The 15,247-nt window shown below is 51.3% G+C and overlaps 1 protein-coding gene across 1 annotated transcript in view; it reads left to right on the top strand.

The window, feature by feature from the left end:
- Nucleotides 1-14,724, top strand: part of LOC123640115 (cholesterol 24-hydroxylase) — a 36,770-nt gene extending 22,046 nt beyond the window's left edge. Inside the window, 10 exon segments of the mRNA XM_045554483.1 lie at nucleotides 4,815-4,965; nucleotides 5,154-5,216; nucleotides 7,068-7,140; nucleotides 9,583-9,667; nucleotides 10,310-10,420; nucleotides 13,374-13,462; nucleotides 14,157-14,223; nucleotides 14,470-14,526; nucleotides 14,528-14,563; nucleotides 14,565-14,724. Of these exon segments, the coding sequence (XP_045410439.1) occupies nucleotides 4,815-4,965; nucleotides 5,154-5,216; nucleotides 7,068-7,140; nucleotides 9,583-9,667; nucleotides 10,310-10,420; nucleotides 13,374-13,462; nucleotides 14,157-14,223; nucleotides 14,470-14,526; nucleotides 14,528-14,563; nucleotides 14,565-14,642 (810 nt within the window). The 3' untranslated portion in view covers nucleotides 14,643-14,724.
- Nucleotides 14,725-15,247: the final 523 nt, after the last annotated feature.

Genomic DNA, 15,247 nt, shown 5'->3' with positions numbered 1-15,247 from the left:
ATTCTCCACGATAGACCATATGTTAGGCCACAAACAAGTCTCAATAAGTTTTTAAAAATTGGAATCATATCAAGTGTTTTCTCAGACCACAGTGGAATAAAATTAGAAATCAATAGCAAGAGAACTTTGGAAACTGTATAAATACATGGAAATTAAACATGTTCCTGAACAACCATTGTGTCAATGAAGAAATAAAGAAGGAAATAAAAAAATTTCTTGAAACAAATGAAAATAGTGTTACCAATCAGGTCTAGGTCTATTCTGCCTGTGTGCAATAAGTCAATTACTGTGACATGGGTTTTGCAAAAGAGAAAAGATTTATCAGCCAGGCATGGTGGCATAAACCTGTAGTTTCAGCTACTGAGGTGGCGCTGGCAAGAGGATTGGTTGAGTCCAGGAGTCTGAGGTTGCAGTGAGTTATGCTGATGCCACTGCACTCTAGCCTAGACAACAGAGCAAGACCCTGTCTCAAAAACAAACAGCCCCCCCCAAAAGTAAACAAACAAATAAAAATATACAATCTTAAGGCTAAAAAGTGAGGAGATGGGAAAACAACTCTCAAATTCACTTCCCCAAAGATAAAGCTTTGGGATATTTATGGGTTGGAGAAGTAGGGTGGTCTGAGTATGGGGAAAGGCAATTGGCAGTGGGGAAAATTGAAGTAACAGGTTTATTCTATGCAAGTGTCGTCAGGGTTCATAGCATTTTATAGGACATATGTACAGAAAATGGGGGCATAAACATGATCTGAGGGTGGAGTTTTTGGCCCTCTGACGTGAAAAGATCATCTCTTGGGCACTTGTGCAGGGCCAGTTGAAGGGTTAGTGGTTTCAGCTGGTTTGAGGTGGACAGGAGCTGGCCCAAGTTCCGAAAAAACAGCTGAAGCAACCATCACCATGGTGACTTATGAATGTTCTCTATAAAGTAACCAGTGACGGTTAAGTTTCAGTGTTCAGTGGTGTGGCCTTCAGCTATGGCAGGCTTCAGCTTCAGAGAAAAAGGAAAAAGAAAAGCAATTGACAAAAAGGAAGCAGGGCAGGCAGACTTGATCAAATTAACCCCTTGATTTCAATAGAAACATGACATACCAAAACCTGTGGGATACAAAGCAGTGCTAAGAGGAATGTTTACAGCAGTAAATGCCTACATCAAAAAAGTAAGTGATTTCAAATAAATGACCTAGCAATGCACCTCAAAGAACCAGAAAAGCAAGAACAAACCAAACCCCCAAATTAATTGAAAGAAAGAAATAATAAAGATCACAGCAGAACCAAATGAAATAGAGACTAAAAGAAAGTACAAAGGATCAATGAAAAGTTGGCTTTTTGAAAAGATAAAATTGATAAACTGCTAGAATAACCAAGAAAATGAGAAGACTCAAATTTAAAAAATCAGAAATGAAAAAGGAGACATTACAACTGATACCACTGAAATACAAAGGATCTTTAGCTCTATTATGAACAACTATATGCTAATAAATTGGAAAAGTCTGAAGAAATAGAGAAATTCCTAGGCACATACGATCTACCAAGATTGAACCAGGAAGAAATAGAAACCCAAATAATGACATTGAATTAGTAATAAAATGTCTCCCAACAAAGAAAAGCCCAGGACTGGATGGCTTTGCTGGTGAATTCTATCAAACTTATAAAGGAGAAGGCCAATTCTTTTCAACTATCTCAAAAAATTGAAGAAGAAGGAATTCTTCCTAACCCATTCTACAAAGCCAGCATTACCCTAGTACCAAAATAAGACAAGGACACAACAAAAAAGAAAATGACAGGCCAATATTCCTTGTGAAAATAAATGCAAAAATCCTCAACAAAGTACTAGCAAACATAATCCAGCAGCACATCAAAAAGTTAATTCACCATGATCAAGTGGGATTTATCCCAGGGATGCCAGGATGGTTTAATATCCACAAGTCAATAAATGTGATACATCACTTCGACAGAATGAAGGACAAAAACCATGTGATCATCTCAATACATGCAGAAAAAGTATTTGATAAAATTTAGCATCCGTTCATGATAAAAACTCTTAACAATTTAGGCATAGAAGGAACATACCTCAACATAATAAAGCCATATATGACAACCCCCCAGCTAACATCACACTGAATGGATAAAAGCTGAAAGCCTTTCTTCTAAGAACTGGAGCAAGATAAGGATGCCCACTCCACCAGTCTTTTTCAACATAGTACTGGGAGTCCTAGCCAGAGCAATCAGGAAAGAGAAAGACATAAAAGGCATCCAAATCAGAAGAGAGGAAGTCAAATTGCCCTCTTCCCAGATGACATGATCTTATGTATAGAAAAACCTAAAGACTTCACCCAAAAACTGTTAGAACTGATAAACAAATTCAATAAAGTTGTAGGGTACAAAATCAACATACAACAATCAGTAACATTTCTATACAACAGCTAAGTAGCTGAAACCAAAACCAAGAAAGCCAATCCTATTTACAATTGCTCTAAAAAAAAAACCACCTTGGAATAAATTTTACCAAAGAGTACCAAGATCTCTACAAGGAAAATTACAAAACACTGACGAAAGAAATTGAAGAGGATACAAATGAATGGAAAGACATCACATGCTCATGGATCAGAATTAATATTGTTTAAATGACCGTACTACCCAAAGCAATCTGCAGATTCAATGCAATCCCTATCAAGATACCAATGACATTCTCCACAGAAATAGAAAAAACAATCCTAAAATTTGTATGAAACCACAAAAGAGCCTAAACAGCCAAAGCAATCCTGAACAACACTGGAGGCATCACACTACATGACTTCTAAATATACTATAAATCTATAGCATAGTGTTGGTATAAAAACAGACGTAGACCAGTAGGACAGAATAAAGAACCCAGAAATACATCCACATATTTACAGCCAACTGATTTTCGATAAAGGTCCCAAGAACATACACTGGGGAAAGGAGAGTCTCTCCAGAAAATGGTGCTGGGAAAACTGGATGTCCATCTGCAAAAGAATGAAACCGGACCCTTATGTCTCACCACATACAAAAATCAGCTCAAAATGTATTAAAGACTTAAATGTAAGACCTGAAATTATGAAACTACTAGAAGAAAACATATGGGAAATGCTCCAGGACACTGGTCTAGGCAAAGATTTTAAGGCTAAACCCTCAAAAGCACAGGGGAAAAACCCAAAAATAGACAAATGGGACTGTATTAAACTAAAAAGCTTCTGCACAGTGAAGGAAACAATCAGCAGAGTGAAGAGACAATCTGCTGAACAAGGGAAAATATTTGCAAACTCTTCATCTCACAAGAGACTAATATCCAGCATATACAAGTTGCACAAACAACTCAACAGCTAAAAAACCCCCAAAATCCTATCAAAAAGTGGGAAAATGGTCTGAATAGACATTTCTTAAAAGACAGACAAATGGACAACATGTATGTGAAAAAATGCTCCACATCACTAATCATTGGGGAAATGCAAATCAAAACCACAATGAGGTATCATCTTACCCCTGCTAGAATGGCTATTATTAAAAAGACAAAAAGTAACAGATGCTGGCAAGGATGCCAAGAAAAGGGAACTCTTATACATTGTTGGTGGGAATGTAAATTATTACAGCCATCATGGAAAACAATGTGGGGGCTTCTCAACAAACTAAAAATAGAACTATCATAAGATCCAGAAATTCCACTACTGGGAATCACTATACCAAAGAATACCTGTACCCCCATGTTTACTGTAGCCAAGACATGGCATCAATCTAAGTGTCTATCAATGGATGCACAGATAAAGAAAATGTGTATACACAATGGAATACTATTCAGCCACAGAAAAAAATGAAACCCTGTCATTTACAGCAACATGGATGGAACTGGAGGTCATTGTGTTAAGTGAAATAAGGCAGGCACAAAAGGATAAACATTGCACATTCTCACTCATATGTGGGAGCTAAAAACGATCTCACGGAGGTGGAGCGTAGAATGATGGTTACCACAGGCTGGGAAGGGCGGCAGGGGGATGAAGAGAGGTTGGTTGATGGGTACAAACATACAGTTATATAGAAGGAATAAGTTCTAGCGTTTGATAGCACAGTAGGGTGACTACAGTGAATGACAATTTCTTGTATATTTCAAAATAGCTAACAGAGAAGATCTGAAATGTTCCCGACACAAAGAAATGATAAATGCTTGAGGTGACGGGGATCTTATTAACAAATACCCTGATTAGATAATTACACATCATATTCATGTATCAAAATATCACATGTACCCCATAAATATGTACAATATTATGTATCAATTAAGATAGATAGATAGGTAGATAGATAAATAGATAGTGGCTGCTGCAGCTCCCACTGTCCTCTTTGTTCTAGGCGTGAAGAAGGGAAAGATGGAACTTGAGTTCATCCCAGGGCCATCCTCCTATTCCCAGGGACTTCAGCCTCTGAACTGGCAGCCCCCAATGCCACCCGTTTTTTTTTTGGCAGCAGATTCCGCTCCATTCCCTCTGGCTGTCCTCTGAACTGCCTCCATCCTCCAGGGGTCCTCTTGTCTCCCAGGGCTCCGTGGCTCTTTTAGGGCATCTTTCCCATCATGTCTAAGGATTTGGTGCACAAAGGGGAAGCTGATGCTTGGGCCCAGTCTGCCGTGTTGATCTAGTCTCCCTGGCTGCTTTATCTTTTCTAGAATTTTCTTACATTGTTCTGACCTCCCAGCTTGCCAGTGCTGCTGTGCATTTCTAAAGTCATTTTGGGGTAGTCGGGCAGAGGGAGAGGGAAACGCACGCGTTCAGCCGACCATCTCGAGCTGAATCTCTTGCTCAGTTCATGCCGGGGAAGAGGAAGCAGCTCCGTGAGATCCGGGAGAGCATCCGCTTTCTGCGCCAGGTTGGCAAGGACTGGGTCCAGCGCCGCCGGGAGGCCCTGAAGAGGGGCGAGGATGTCCCTGCCGACATCCTCACACAGATTCTCAAAGGTGCGTGGGCTCCCTCCCAGGGCTTGGGAGGGCCAGGTGGGCAGGGGGTGCTCCCCGTCTGGCGACTGACCACCGTTGACCGCGTTGTCCCTGTCTGGCTTGAGAGGGGAAGGGCAGTTGGTTCTTGCATGAGCTGCGGGGCGAGGGAGCAGAGATGGCTGGGAACTGAGGCTGTCCTTGTCTTCCAGCTGAAGAGGGGGCCCAGGACGACGAGATTCTGCTGGACAACTTCGTCACCTTCTTCATTGCTGGTCTGTAGCTGCAGCGGTGACAAGGGCTCCGAGCTTTGCAGGAGTGTGGGAACCACGGGTCACTCAAATCTCTGCCTCTGGGAGATTGTCGGGGCCGTCTGAGCAGAGTTCCACGGCAGGACTGGGGGGGCTGGGGCTGGGCTGTGTTGGTGGCCTCAGAGCTGGTGACGGGGCTGTGATTGAAGCTGGCTCCTCCAGCTCAGGAGACCCGACCATGTGAACCCAGAACGTGCACTCGGAATTTATGGGAGGCCTTCGTTAGTCTGGCACAAAAAGATATGCTAAGCGACTCCGCCCATTTGCTCAAAGCAAATGGCATCGTTTGAGCATCGTTCATCACCTAGAAAACTCCTCCTCAGCCTCCAGTGAGCCCTCAGATGCTTCCTCCTTGGGGACCTCCGGTGGCCCCAGGCCCTCAGCCAGAAGCTGGCCCCGGCCCCCAGAGGGCCTCTGCCCACACGTCTCACAGTGCTAAGCTGCATATTTGTTTGTGGCAATCCGATGAGGTCTGAGTCCCTGCCCGATGGCGCGCTTGGTGAGCGAAGGGTCCAGGTGCTTTGGTTGCTGTGTATTCCCAGGGCCGTGCGTAGGTGCCCCTAAAGACAGGGTGACGTGAGTGAACACGTGGATGAAGAACAGGCACTGGGGAGACGGAGGGGAATAAGATGAGGGACAGTCCACAGTCGAGTGGGGGAGGTGGACAGACAGACAGGGGTCTGCAGGTGTGGCGTGGAGAAGGCCCCCCAGGTGGGAAACGCACTCACAGATACCCAGCAGCCTCAGAAATGGTCGGCGTTGGGGCAGGGCTGCAGGGCTCCGTTCCCTGCACAGGGTAGAAAGTAGCCGCAGAACGACTGGCCGGCCTTCATTCCTGCAGCGGGAACCTAGGCCCCGGACAGACCCAGCCTCAGTCTCCCCATCAGTACAATGGGGGCCTTGTGGTGCTCTGCAAGCTTCCACCCAGCCTCCCAAAGAGGATTTTATAATCCGCCTCATGTCCTCACAGCCCATCCCCGAGCCCTGTGCCAGGTGCTGGGGAGGGGAGGACGGGTTGCCTCTCTCCCTCCCTTTGCCTGTGAGGAAACTGAGGCCTAAGAGGGAAGCGCCCTGCTAGAGTCACAGCTCACAATGCAGAGCCAGGGCCGGGGCTGCCCTGTTCCCCAACCCACTCCCCTCCTGGCCCCCACCCTCCAGGCCTGGGGGCAGCTGGGCCTCCCTTCTCAGCACTTCCTTCCTGTGAGGTGCGGCCCCTCCACACACCTCCAAGCAGAGCACCCTGGCCCCCCGGGCCCTGGCCTGAGAACTGCTAAACTGCCTACTCCTTTACCATAAATTCATGCAACTCAAGACTCTTCTCGCCTAGGCCACCTTGGAGGGTTTTGTCTCTAACAGCTTGGCCAGATCCTGCCAGAACTCACATGGGTCCTCCTGAAACGATGCTCTGGCCTCCCGTCGGGGAAGCCACCTTGTCAGACCCGGGGATGTGGGGGACTGTGGGCAGGTGCCTGCAGCCTGGGAGGGAGGCAGGCAGGCCCTGGGCTCACAGGCTTTGGGTTGCATCTGGCTCTGCTCTCCCTGCCATGTGGCCTCAGTGTTTTCTTCTGCAAAATGACAGCACCCCACCAGGCCAGGTGAGGCCCAAAGGATAGTGAAGGAAGGGGCTTTTAGAGCGTGACAGCCGGATGCAGGGGACAAACACCATGCACTTGACCACACTGGCTGGCACAGGGTATGTGGAGGCAGACACACCGACTCCTTCACGTCTTGGCCTTGGGGCTCCAAGGCAGGGCCCGCGGGGGTGGCGGCTCCCATAGCCCCACGTGGAGCAGCGACTATCCTCCCTTCCCGCAGGTCACGAGACCTCTGCCAACCACCTGGCGTTCACGGTGATGGAGCTGTCTCGCCAGCCAGAGATCGTGGCGAGGTATGGGGGCTGCCTTCAGGGTTGGCAAAGGAGTTTGTCTGACGTTTTGTTCCTGAGGGCCACCTGCCCCCACCGCCCAGGGCTGAGTCCCCTCCTATGTGCTCTGCTTCCCTTCACCCCAGGGCTTTTGCATGGGCTGTTCCTGCTTCTGGAAGCTTTTCTCCTGGGGAACATGCCTCCCTCGCCCCACTCCCCCTCCTCCACCTCCTCCTGCTCTTCTTCCTCCTCCCCGCCTCCTCCAGAAAAGCCTTCTCAGATCCTGAAGCAGCCATCCTGTGTTCTCCCCTGCTAACCTCCTCCAGCTCTCGAACATGTTTTCTCCGGGGACTGTTTGCTTTGCGTCTGTTACAGCAGTGAGACCAGGAGCCCCGGCAGGGCAGGGCCCTGGCTCTTTTCCTCCCTTTCCTCCTCACAGTGCACCCCGCGACTGGCTGGGGCTGGCAGCGAGGACGGGACAGAATTCCAAGAAAAGTGCTGAGGAAGCGCTTGTCCTCAGTTGGCAAGACAAGGACGGGCGTCCCTGGGGAGATGGCATTTGAGCTGGGTTGTTGGTTTCCTTAAATACAAGCAGGCTCCCTCCCGGACTGTCGCGTAGAATGGCTGAACCAAGTGTAAAAGCTCTCAGCGCCACAAGCTCAGGGTGGGCGCTCCGGGGAGGTGAGGACAAGCCTTTGATGACAATTGTTAGTCATCGCCAGCGTAAAAGGGCAGAAACGAAAGATTATGTGAAAGTATAAATATAAAGTAGTTTATTGGGTTTAAAAATAAATAAAATAGTAATATATACTTTATATAAAAATTTTGGAAAAATCAGAAAAGTTAAAATAATAATGATAATAAACCCACCCAGGGCACCCCACCCACCTGGAGGCACTTTACTATTAACTACTGACTATAGTTAATACGGCATCTTTTAGTCTGTGCACGCGTAGCTTTAGTGTGTTTCTCATCACCTGCTTGTCTAGCCGGTTTGTATTCACTGTGAACTCTATCACAGCACCACCCCGCATCATCGTAACCTCTTCCACTCTTTTTTTATTGTGGTAAAATATACATATCATAAAATTTAGTATTTTAATTATCTTTTGTGTTTTTCTAGAGACAGGCTCTTGCTCTGCCTCCCAGACTGGAGTGCAGTGGTGTGATCATAGCTCTCTGCAACTTCTAATCCCCGGGCTCACACTATCCTCCTGCCTCAGCCTCCCGAGTGGCTGGGATTACAGGTGCAAGTCACCGCACCTGGCCAGTTTTCAAAGTTTTTGTAGAGATGGGGTCTTGCTCTGTTGCCCAGGCTGGTCTTGAACTCCTGGCCTCAAGTGATCCTCCTGCTTTGGCCTCCCAAAGTGCTTGGATTATAGGCATGAGCCACTGCGCGCAGGCCAATATTTTTATTATACTTAAGCATATAGTTCAGCGGCATTAGTGCATTCACACCGTTGTGCAGCCATGACCGCCACCCATCTCCAGAACTTTCTCATCTTTCCTAACTGGGACTGCAACCCCATTAACAGTAATTCCTCATTCTCCCTCCGCAGCCCCTGGTAACCACCACTCTACTTTCTGTCCTTGTGCATTTGTCTGTTCTAGGTACCTCATGTGAGTGGGATCACACAGTATTTGTCTTTTTTGTGCCTGGTTTATTTCTCTCAGCATAGTGTCCTCCAGGTCCCTCCATTTGTAGCGTGTGTCAGAACCCCTTGCATTGTAAGTACGGCCCCCGCGGTGCTTACCCACTCATCTGTCCCCGGACACTTGGGCTGCTTCTCCCTTTTGTCTGTTGTGAATGATGCTGCTATGAACATGGGTAAACAAGTATCTTTTCGAGTCCCTGCTGTCAGTTCTTTTCGGTGTATACCCAGAAGTGGAATTGCTGCATCCTATGGGAATTCTATTTTTAATTTTGTGCAGAATTGCCACAGCATTTTCTGTAGTGGCTGCACCATTTTCCACTCCCATCTATAGTGCAGGATTTCCCACATCCTCACCAACCTTTGTTGTTTTGTTTTCTGTTTTGATAGTAGCCATCCTATTGAGTGTGAAGCAGTCCAAATCTACTCTTAAAGCTGGCTACGATTTTAGCAGTGCGCATCCTAAAGTTTATTCAGCCAGCATCCTTGTGCTTTTCATGCTGCTGTTTCGAGCTGCTGGCAGGTGTAATCCAGGCCGTGACAGGCATCTACGTGCATAAGCTTTGTTGTGTGGTGTGTTTTATTTCCTCCAGCCAATTCCAAACATCAGACACAAAGGGTGGATGCTTTAAGGCCCCTGGAATGGAGTTCCCAATGGTTTGGGCACTTTACTTTGGATGTGGCAGTTGCAGGATTATCTCAACAGTGTCTGTGGGTGGGGGGACACTTCATGCTTCCTTCTGTCCCCCCTTCTTAAAGTCCGTGGGGGAAAGTCCTTCTTTGGAGATGACCTTGTCTCTGTCTCACCCGACAGGCTGCAGGCTGAGGTGGACGAGGTCATCGGCTCTAAGAGGCACCTGGATTTTGAGGACCTGGGGAGACTGCAGTACCTGTCCCAGGTGTGAGGAGTAGGAGGAAGCTTCTGGCCAGATGCGGGTGATTCACCAAGTCAGGCCTGCTGCCTCCAGGACCCTGTAGTACAGTGGTTCTCAAGCTTTGCTGCCTGTGAGAGTCGCTGGGAGACTTAAGGCATCCCGAGGCCCAGGCTGCCCCCAGACCAATGACATCAGAGTGGAGGGGCTCCCCGGGCAGTCCCAATATGCAGCCACGGTTGAAGACCAGCCCTTGGGTAAACTTTGCGCTCCCAGCTAGGCAGGCTTACGATTCTAGATTCCCGCATGGAGCCAGGCCCAGCAGCCCCCCAACCGCTGTGGGAGGCTGTGCTCGACCCACAGGAAGCACACGCAGCTTTCTTCTGCCTGTCCTTCTCTGGGCTGGTGGGAGCCCCGGTTCCTGATCCTGGCTCAGTCCCTGTGGCCTTGCTCAACTCCCTTCCCCTTCTGGGCCTTGGTTTCCCTATCAGTCACATGAGGAGCTGGACATGGTGGTGGGGTGAATGTCCCCGGGGTCTGGGACCCAGTCAGGGGTGAGCGTGTGCATTCAGCACTGGGGGTGGGGGAGAGATGGGTCCGGGGCATGCCACAGCACGTGTTGTGGGGTCTCCTGACTTCTCTTCGTGTCTCCCCTTGTGACTCCTGTAGGTCCTCAAAGAGTCGCTGAGGCTGTACCCGCCGGCGTGGGGCACCTTTCGTCTGCTGGAAGAGGAGACCTTGATTGATGGGGTCAGAGTCCCTGGCAACACCCCGCTCTTGGTAAGTAGGGACCCCGGGGTGGGCTGGCCTGCTTGCCCCAGGGTGGCCAATTTTGGGCTCTCCGCTGAGGTCGGGGAGCCCATGGCCCTGTTCTCAGCACTGTACCGCACCACCCTCCCCGCCACCCTGTGCTTCTCTCCGTGACTCACTGACCCTGTGAGCTCTTCTCCCCCTTCACGCTGTCCCCTGTCGGGCACAAGCTTCCAGCGGACAGCTCCGGGAGGGAGCACCCCACATACAGCTGAGCACACTGAGGTTCAGAGAGGTCAGGTCACTTTCCGGGGGTCACACAGCTGGCGAGGGGCAGATATGGGCTGTGTCTGGCTTCACGTTTGATCCAAACTTGTTCTAGTTCTTTCTCTCCCTGCGTTTTATAGCTCCTTCTGCGCTGTGGTCACTTTCTCCCCTACCCGCCTTTACACTTTGTTTCTTTGTCTGTCTGCTCATTCGTTCATTTCAATCATTTAGGCACCCGTTCAAGTACAGTGACGCCCACCCCACCACCCAGCCCCAGCTCCCCCAGAGTAATCACAGGCCTGAATTTTGTATCTGCCACGCCCTCACCCGCGTGTTTGTGTGTGTGTATGTGTGTGTGCACGTGCCCACACGGTAATATGCTGTAGGACTTGCTTTCTGACTCAGTATAAAGACTATTAACATTTGTGTAGGTTCCTCCGTGAGAGTCTAGGTCATTCACTGTTGCTTATCAACTCTGGGGCTGACGGGCCTTTGAGAGTTTCCAGTTTGTTGCTGTCGCGAGCACCACAGCAGCTGTGAGCCTTTCTGTCTGCGTGTCCTGGCGCAACGTGCAAACGTGTTTCCTGGGCATACCAGGAGAGGGAGGGCCGGGCTGTAGGACACGTGAGTGCTCCGCGTTGCAAACTGATGCCCAGTTGTATTCCCAAGTGGCTGTGCCAACTCGGACGCCCACCAGTGGCACTAGAGGGAGCGTGTTCTCCATCCTCTCCAGCACTTAGTGGGGTCCAATGTCTTATTATTTTTTGCCAACCAAATACACGTGCAGAAAATATTTCTCTGTGGTCTGGATTCACACTTCCCTGATGACTAGCGAGGCTGAGCCTCCCTGCACAGCTATCCTTGTCTGTGAGGTGATGGCTCAGTTTCCCCTCTGGGTCATTTGTCTTTTCTGATTGATGTATGAAGCTTTACTTTTTAAAAATTCATCTTTTGTCCATTATCTGTGTCTTCTCCAGATTCGTGGCCTGTCTTCATTGATGTGTTTTTGATGATGTGAAGTTCTTGATTTTTTTAGTGATTTTTTCTTTTGTTCTGTCTTAAGAAATGCTTTCCTCTCCTGAGCTCGGAAGGATATGCCTTACATTTTCCTCAAACAGTTCTACATTTTTCTTTTGAAAGTTGAGCTCTTGACTACCTGGGGTTGATTATGCGTGTGGTTTCGAGGTAGGGATCTGTACTGGTTTGCCAGAGTTGCTGTAATGCAGTGCTGTAGACTGGGGGGCTTAAACAACAGAAATTTATTTTCTTACAGTCCTGGAGGCTGGAAGTCCAAGATGAAGGTGTTGACAGGTTGGTTTCCTCTGAGGGCTCCCTGCTTAGCTTGCAGACGGCACCTTCCCCCGTGTCCTCAGCTGGTCCTCCGTCTGTGTGGCCTGCTCCCCGCTTCTTAGAAGGACGCCAGTCAGAGTGGGTCAGGGCCCACCCTGGTGACCTCGTTTTATTGTAGCTTCCCTCTTTAAAGACCCTGTTCCACATACAGCCACGTTCTGAGGCACTGGGAGTCAGGACTTCAGCATATGAATTTGAGGGGGACACAGCTCAGCCCACGAGGGACCCATTTTTACTTTCACATGTGGACGGCCACGCGCTTCCCAGGGCTCCGCCACGCCGCCTCCAGCCCCGCAGAGCTTCATCTACGGTGGTTCTTTCTTCTGCTTGCTCATATTTTTCTGTACACCCTTGTACCAACCCTCTCTGCCTTCACGGCCACCTCCTCAGCGTGACCTTCCGTCTGGCAGGGGAGGCCCTGCGGCTGACGGTCAACCCGGGGGCACAACCCCGTGGGCTCTGAGTGGGCAGACCCAGGCTCGAACCCCAGCCCTGCCCCGGCTCGCTGGCTCACCTCTGTCAGATGCTCGGCTTCTCTGGGCCTGTCTCATCCTTGTTGTGGGGGGTGATGGACCCCAGCCGCAGCCTAGGAGAAGAGTCAGTAGGGTGACGTACGTCACGTGCCTGGGAACAACTGCGGGCACTAACCCCAGCCCCGACTCCTAACGCTCCTGCCCTCTTGCCGGAGCTCAGCTCCAGGCCTCCCTCTGCGCCCCTGCCCTGGACTCTGGGCACAGAGAACCGGGTAGAGCAGGCTCAGGAAGACGCTGTCCAAGGCCGGGAGAGGCAGAGACCAGCACCCAGGGCCCATGCTGGGGCCATGTTGTTCCCCAAGGCCTAGCATCAGAGGTCAGGGGCACGAAGAAAACAAGAGCCCGAATCAGGAGGCACTGGGGGTGCAGGCCAAAGGCTGGTGGGGGTCTGCAGCCCCCTCCCCTAGCCCCACTGAAGCAACGCCCAGTTGAAGAGAAACTGAAAAACAGCAGCTCTCAAAGACCTAGAGAGACGGCCTTGAGTGTCAGATCTGAGTTTAAGTCTCAGTTTGGCCACTTATTTGCCTGGTGGCTTTAGCAAAGTCACTGAACCTCTCTCTGAGCCTCAGTTTCCTCATCTGTAAAATGGGGGGGATTTTAGCTCCCCCACAGGGATGTGCTGAGCCTGGGATGATGTGACACACAAGCTGGCACACTGGGTTGTCCCCTTTCTTCCCCTTAGAGATTTTGCAGGGGCCAGTGCGATCCCACACCTGGCTAAATGGGGGGGGGGGCCACTCTGCTCTGAGTCACCCCACTGGGAGGCTGAGTGGGTTGGGAGGTGCAAGGGACCGACCCTGGGAACCAGAGACAAGCAGACCCTCTCCCCACAGTTCAGCACCTACGTCATGGGGCGGATGGACACATACTTTGAGGACCCGCTGACTTTCAACCCCGATCGCTTCGGCCCTGACGCGCCCAAGTAAGTCCCTTGTCGAGCTATCCACGAGTGGGCCTGGTGGGAGAAGGACGACCATAGCAGCCTCTGGTCTGAGCCACCTGTGCCCACTGAACCCACACAGCCTTCCAGATCCCTGCGAGGTGGTTGTGGAGGAAGTCGCAGCTTGGCGGGGTTAGGTGACTTGCCCAAGGACAGAGCTGGGGTCTGGCCCCAATTCAGTCCGGTCCTAAAGCCTGTGCGTAACCAGAGCCTTGTGCTGGGAAGCCACGTGACTGCGCAAGTCACTTCACCTCCCCCGGCCTTGAGGTTCCTGTCTGAGAAACGGGAATGCCGGTGGCCACCTCTGGAGATCGCTATGGGGGTCAATGCAGTGACATCCCACGGCCATGTGGGAAGAGCTGGCCCCCCAGACATTCCACCCGCTCAGATCCAGACTCTGCCCAGAGCTGGACGTAAGTGGCGTGCGACCTGGGGCAAGCTGCTCTGCCTCTCTGAGCCTCGGTTCCTCCGTCTGCGAAGTGGGGGTGATCGCAGGGGAAACCTGAGAGCACGCAGACCCAGAGCTCAGCCGAGGAAACTGCGATGTCATTCGTGCACAGAGCACCCGCCCTGGCTCAAGCCAGCCACGGGAGAGGGAGGGCTTTGTCCCTGCCATCTTCCCTGTGTGGACCCTGCCAGCCCCAGGGCTGCCACTCCTGACCCTCTCTCCCTGCAGGCCACGGTTCACCTACTTCCCCTTCTCCCTGGGCCATCGCTCCTGCATCGGGCAGCAGTTTGCTCAGGTAGGTTCTCACCGGTGTGACTGCAGGGTGGCGGCTTGTCCCGGGCCAGGAAGCATTTCTGAACCGCTGCTCTGGGCCCGCTGGGCTGGGGGCTGGGGACGGGGCCCCAGCGTGTTTTGCTCTGGGGGTTGACCAGGGAGGACAGCCAGGCCGTGCGTTTGCTGCCCATGAACTCTGCGTTTCATCTCTCCTTCGTTCCTCCCTCCTTTCCTCGGCGTGGCGCTCGCTGCCCCTCCCCGTGCACAGATGGAGGTGAAGGTGGTCATGGCCAAGCTGCTGCAGAGGCTCGAGTTCCGGCTGGTGCCCCGGGCAGCGTTTCGGGATCCAGGAGCAGGCCACGCATCAAGCCGCTGGACCCTGTGCTCTGCACCCTGCGGCCCCGGGGCTGGCAGCCTGCGCCCCCACCTCCGCCCTGCTGAGGGGCCCCAGGCAGGACGAGACTCCTCGGGCCAGGGGCCGAGCCCGCCCTCCTCTCTGCCCCGTGCCCCGGCCACCCTCCATGCTGGCTCCCAGAGGGGCCTCTGCCAGCCGCCTGCTTCACGCCCCCAGCGTTCCCTGTCATCTGCTGACTCCACGGCCCTTCCTGGACTGGCCCTTGCCTAACCCCCAGCCGCCACCATCGTCTCTCCCCCAACTCCAAACCTTTGCACAGGCCACCTCCTCTGACAAGGCACCCTAACTCTTGCTCATTCCCTAAAGCCCTCTTCAGGTGTCACCTCCTCCAGGAAGCCCTCCCTGCCACCCCGGCTGGGCCAGGGGCCCCTCCTCTGTGCTCCCTCAGTCACCTGTGCTACCTCTAACACCACACTGACCACACTGTATCGTGAGTGTCTGTTGATATGACCAACTGCCCTGCCTGGCCGCAAGTGCCTCAAGGGCAGGGTCTGCGTGTGATTCATCTCTGAGTGCCCTGTGCCCACCAGGGCCTGGCACAGAGTCGATGCTCAATAAATGTGTGTTGACTGCATGGATGAACGGCGGAACTAGGCCATGATGCTCTGGCCTCAGTTTGCTCATCTGTACA

Source organism: Lemur catta, chromosome 1 (genome assembly GCF_020740605.2).
Source record: "Lemur catta isolate mLemCat1 chromosome 1, mLemCat1.pri, whole genome shotgun sequence".
Classification (NCBI taxonomy): Eukaryota; Metazoa; Chordata; class Mammalia; order Primates; family Lemuridae; genus Lemur; species Lemur catta.
The sequence above is the reverse complement of the archived record's forward strand: the minus strand, read 5'-3'. Positions and strand labels throughout refer to the sequence as shown.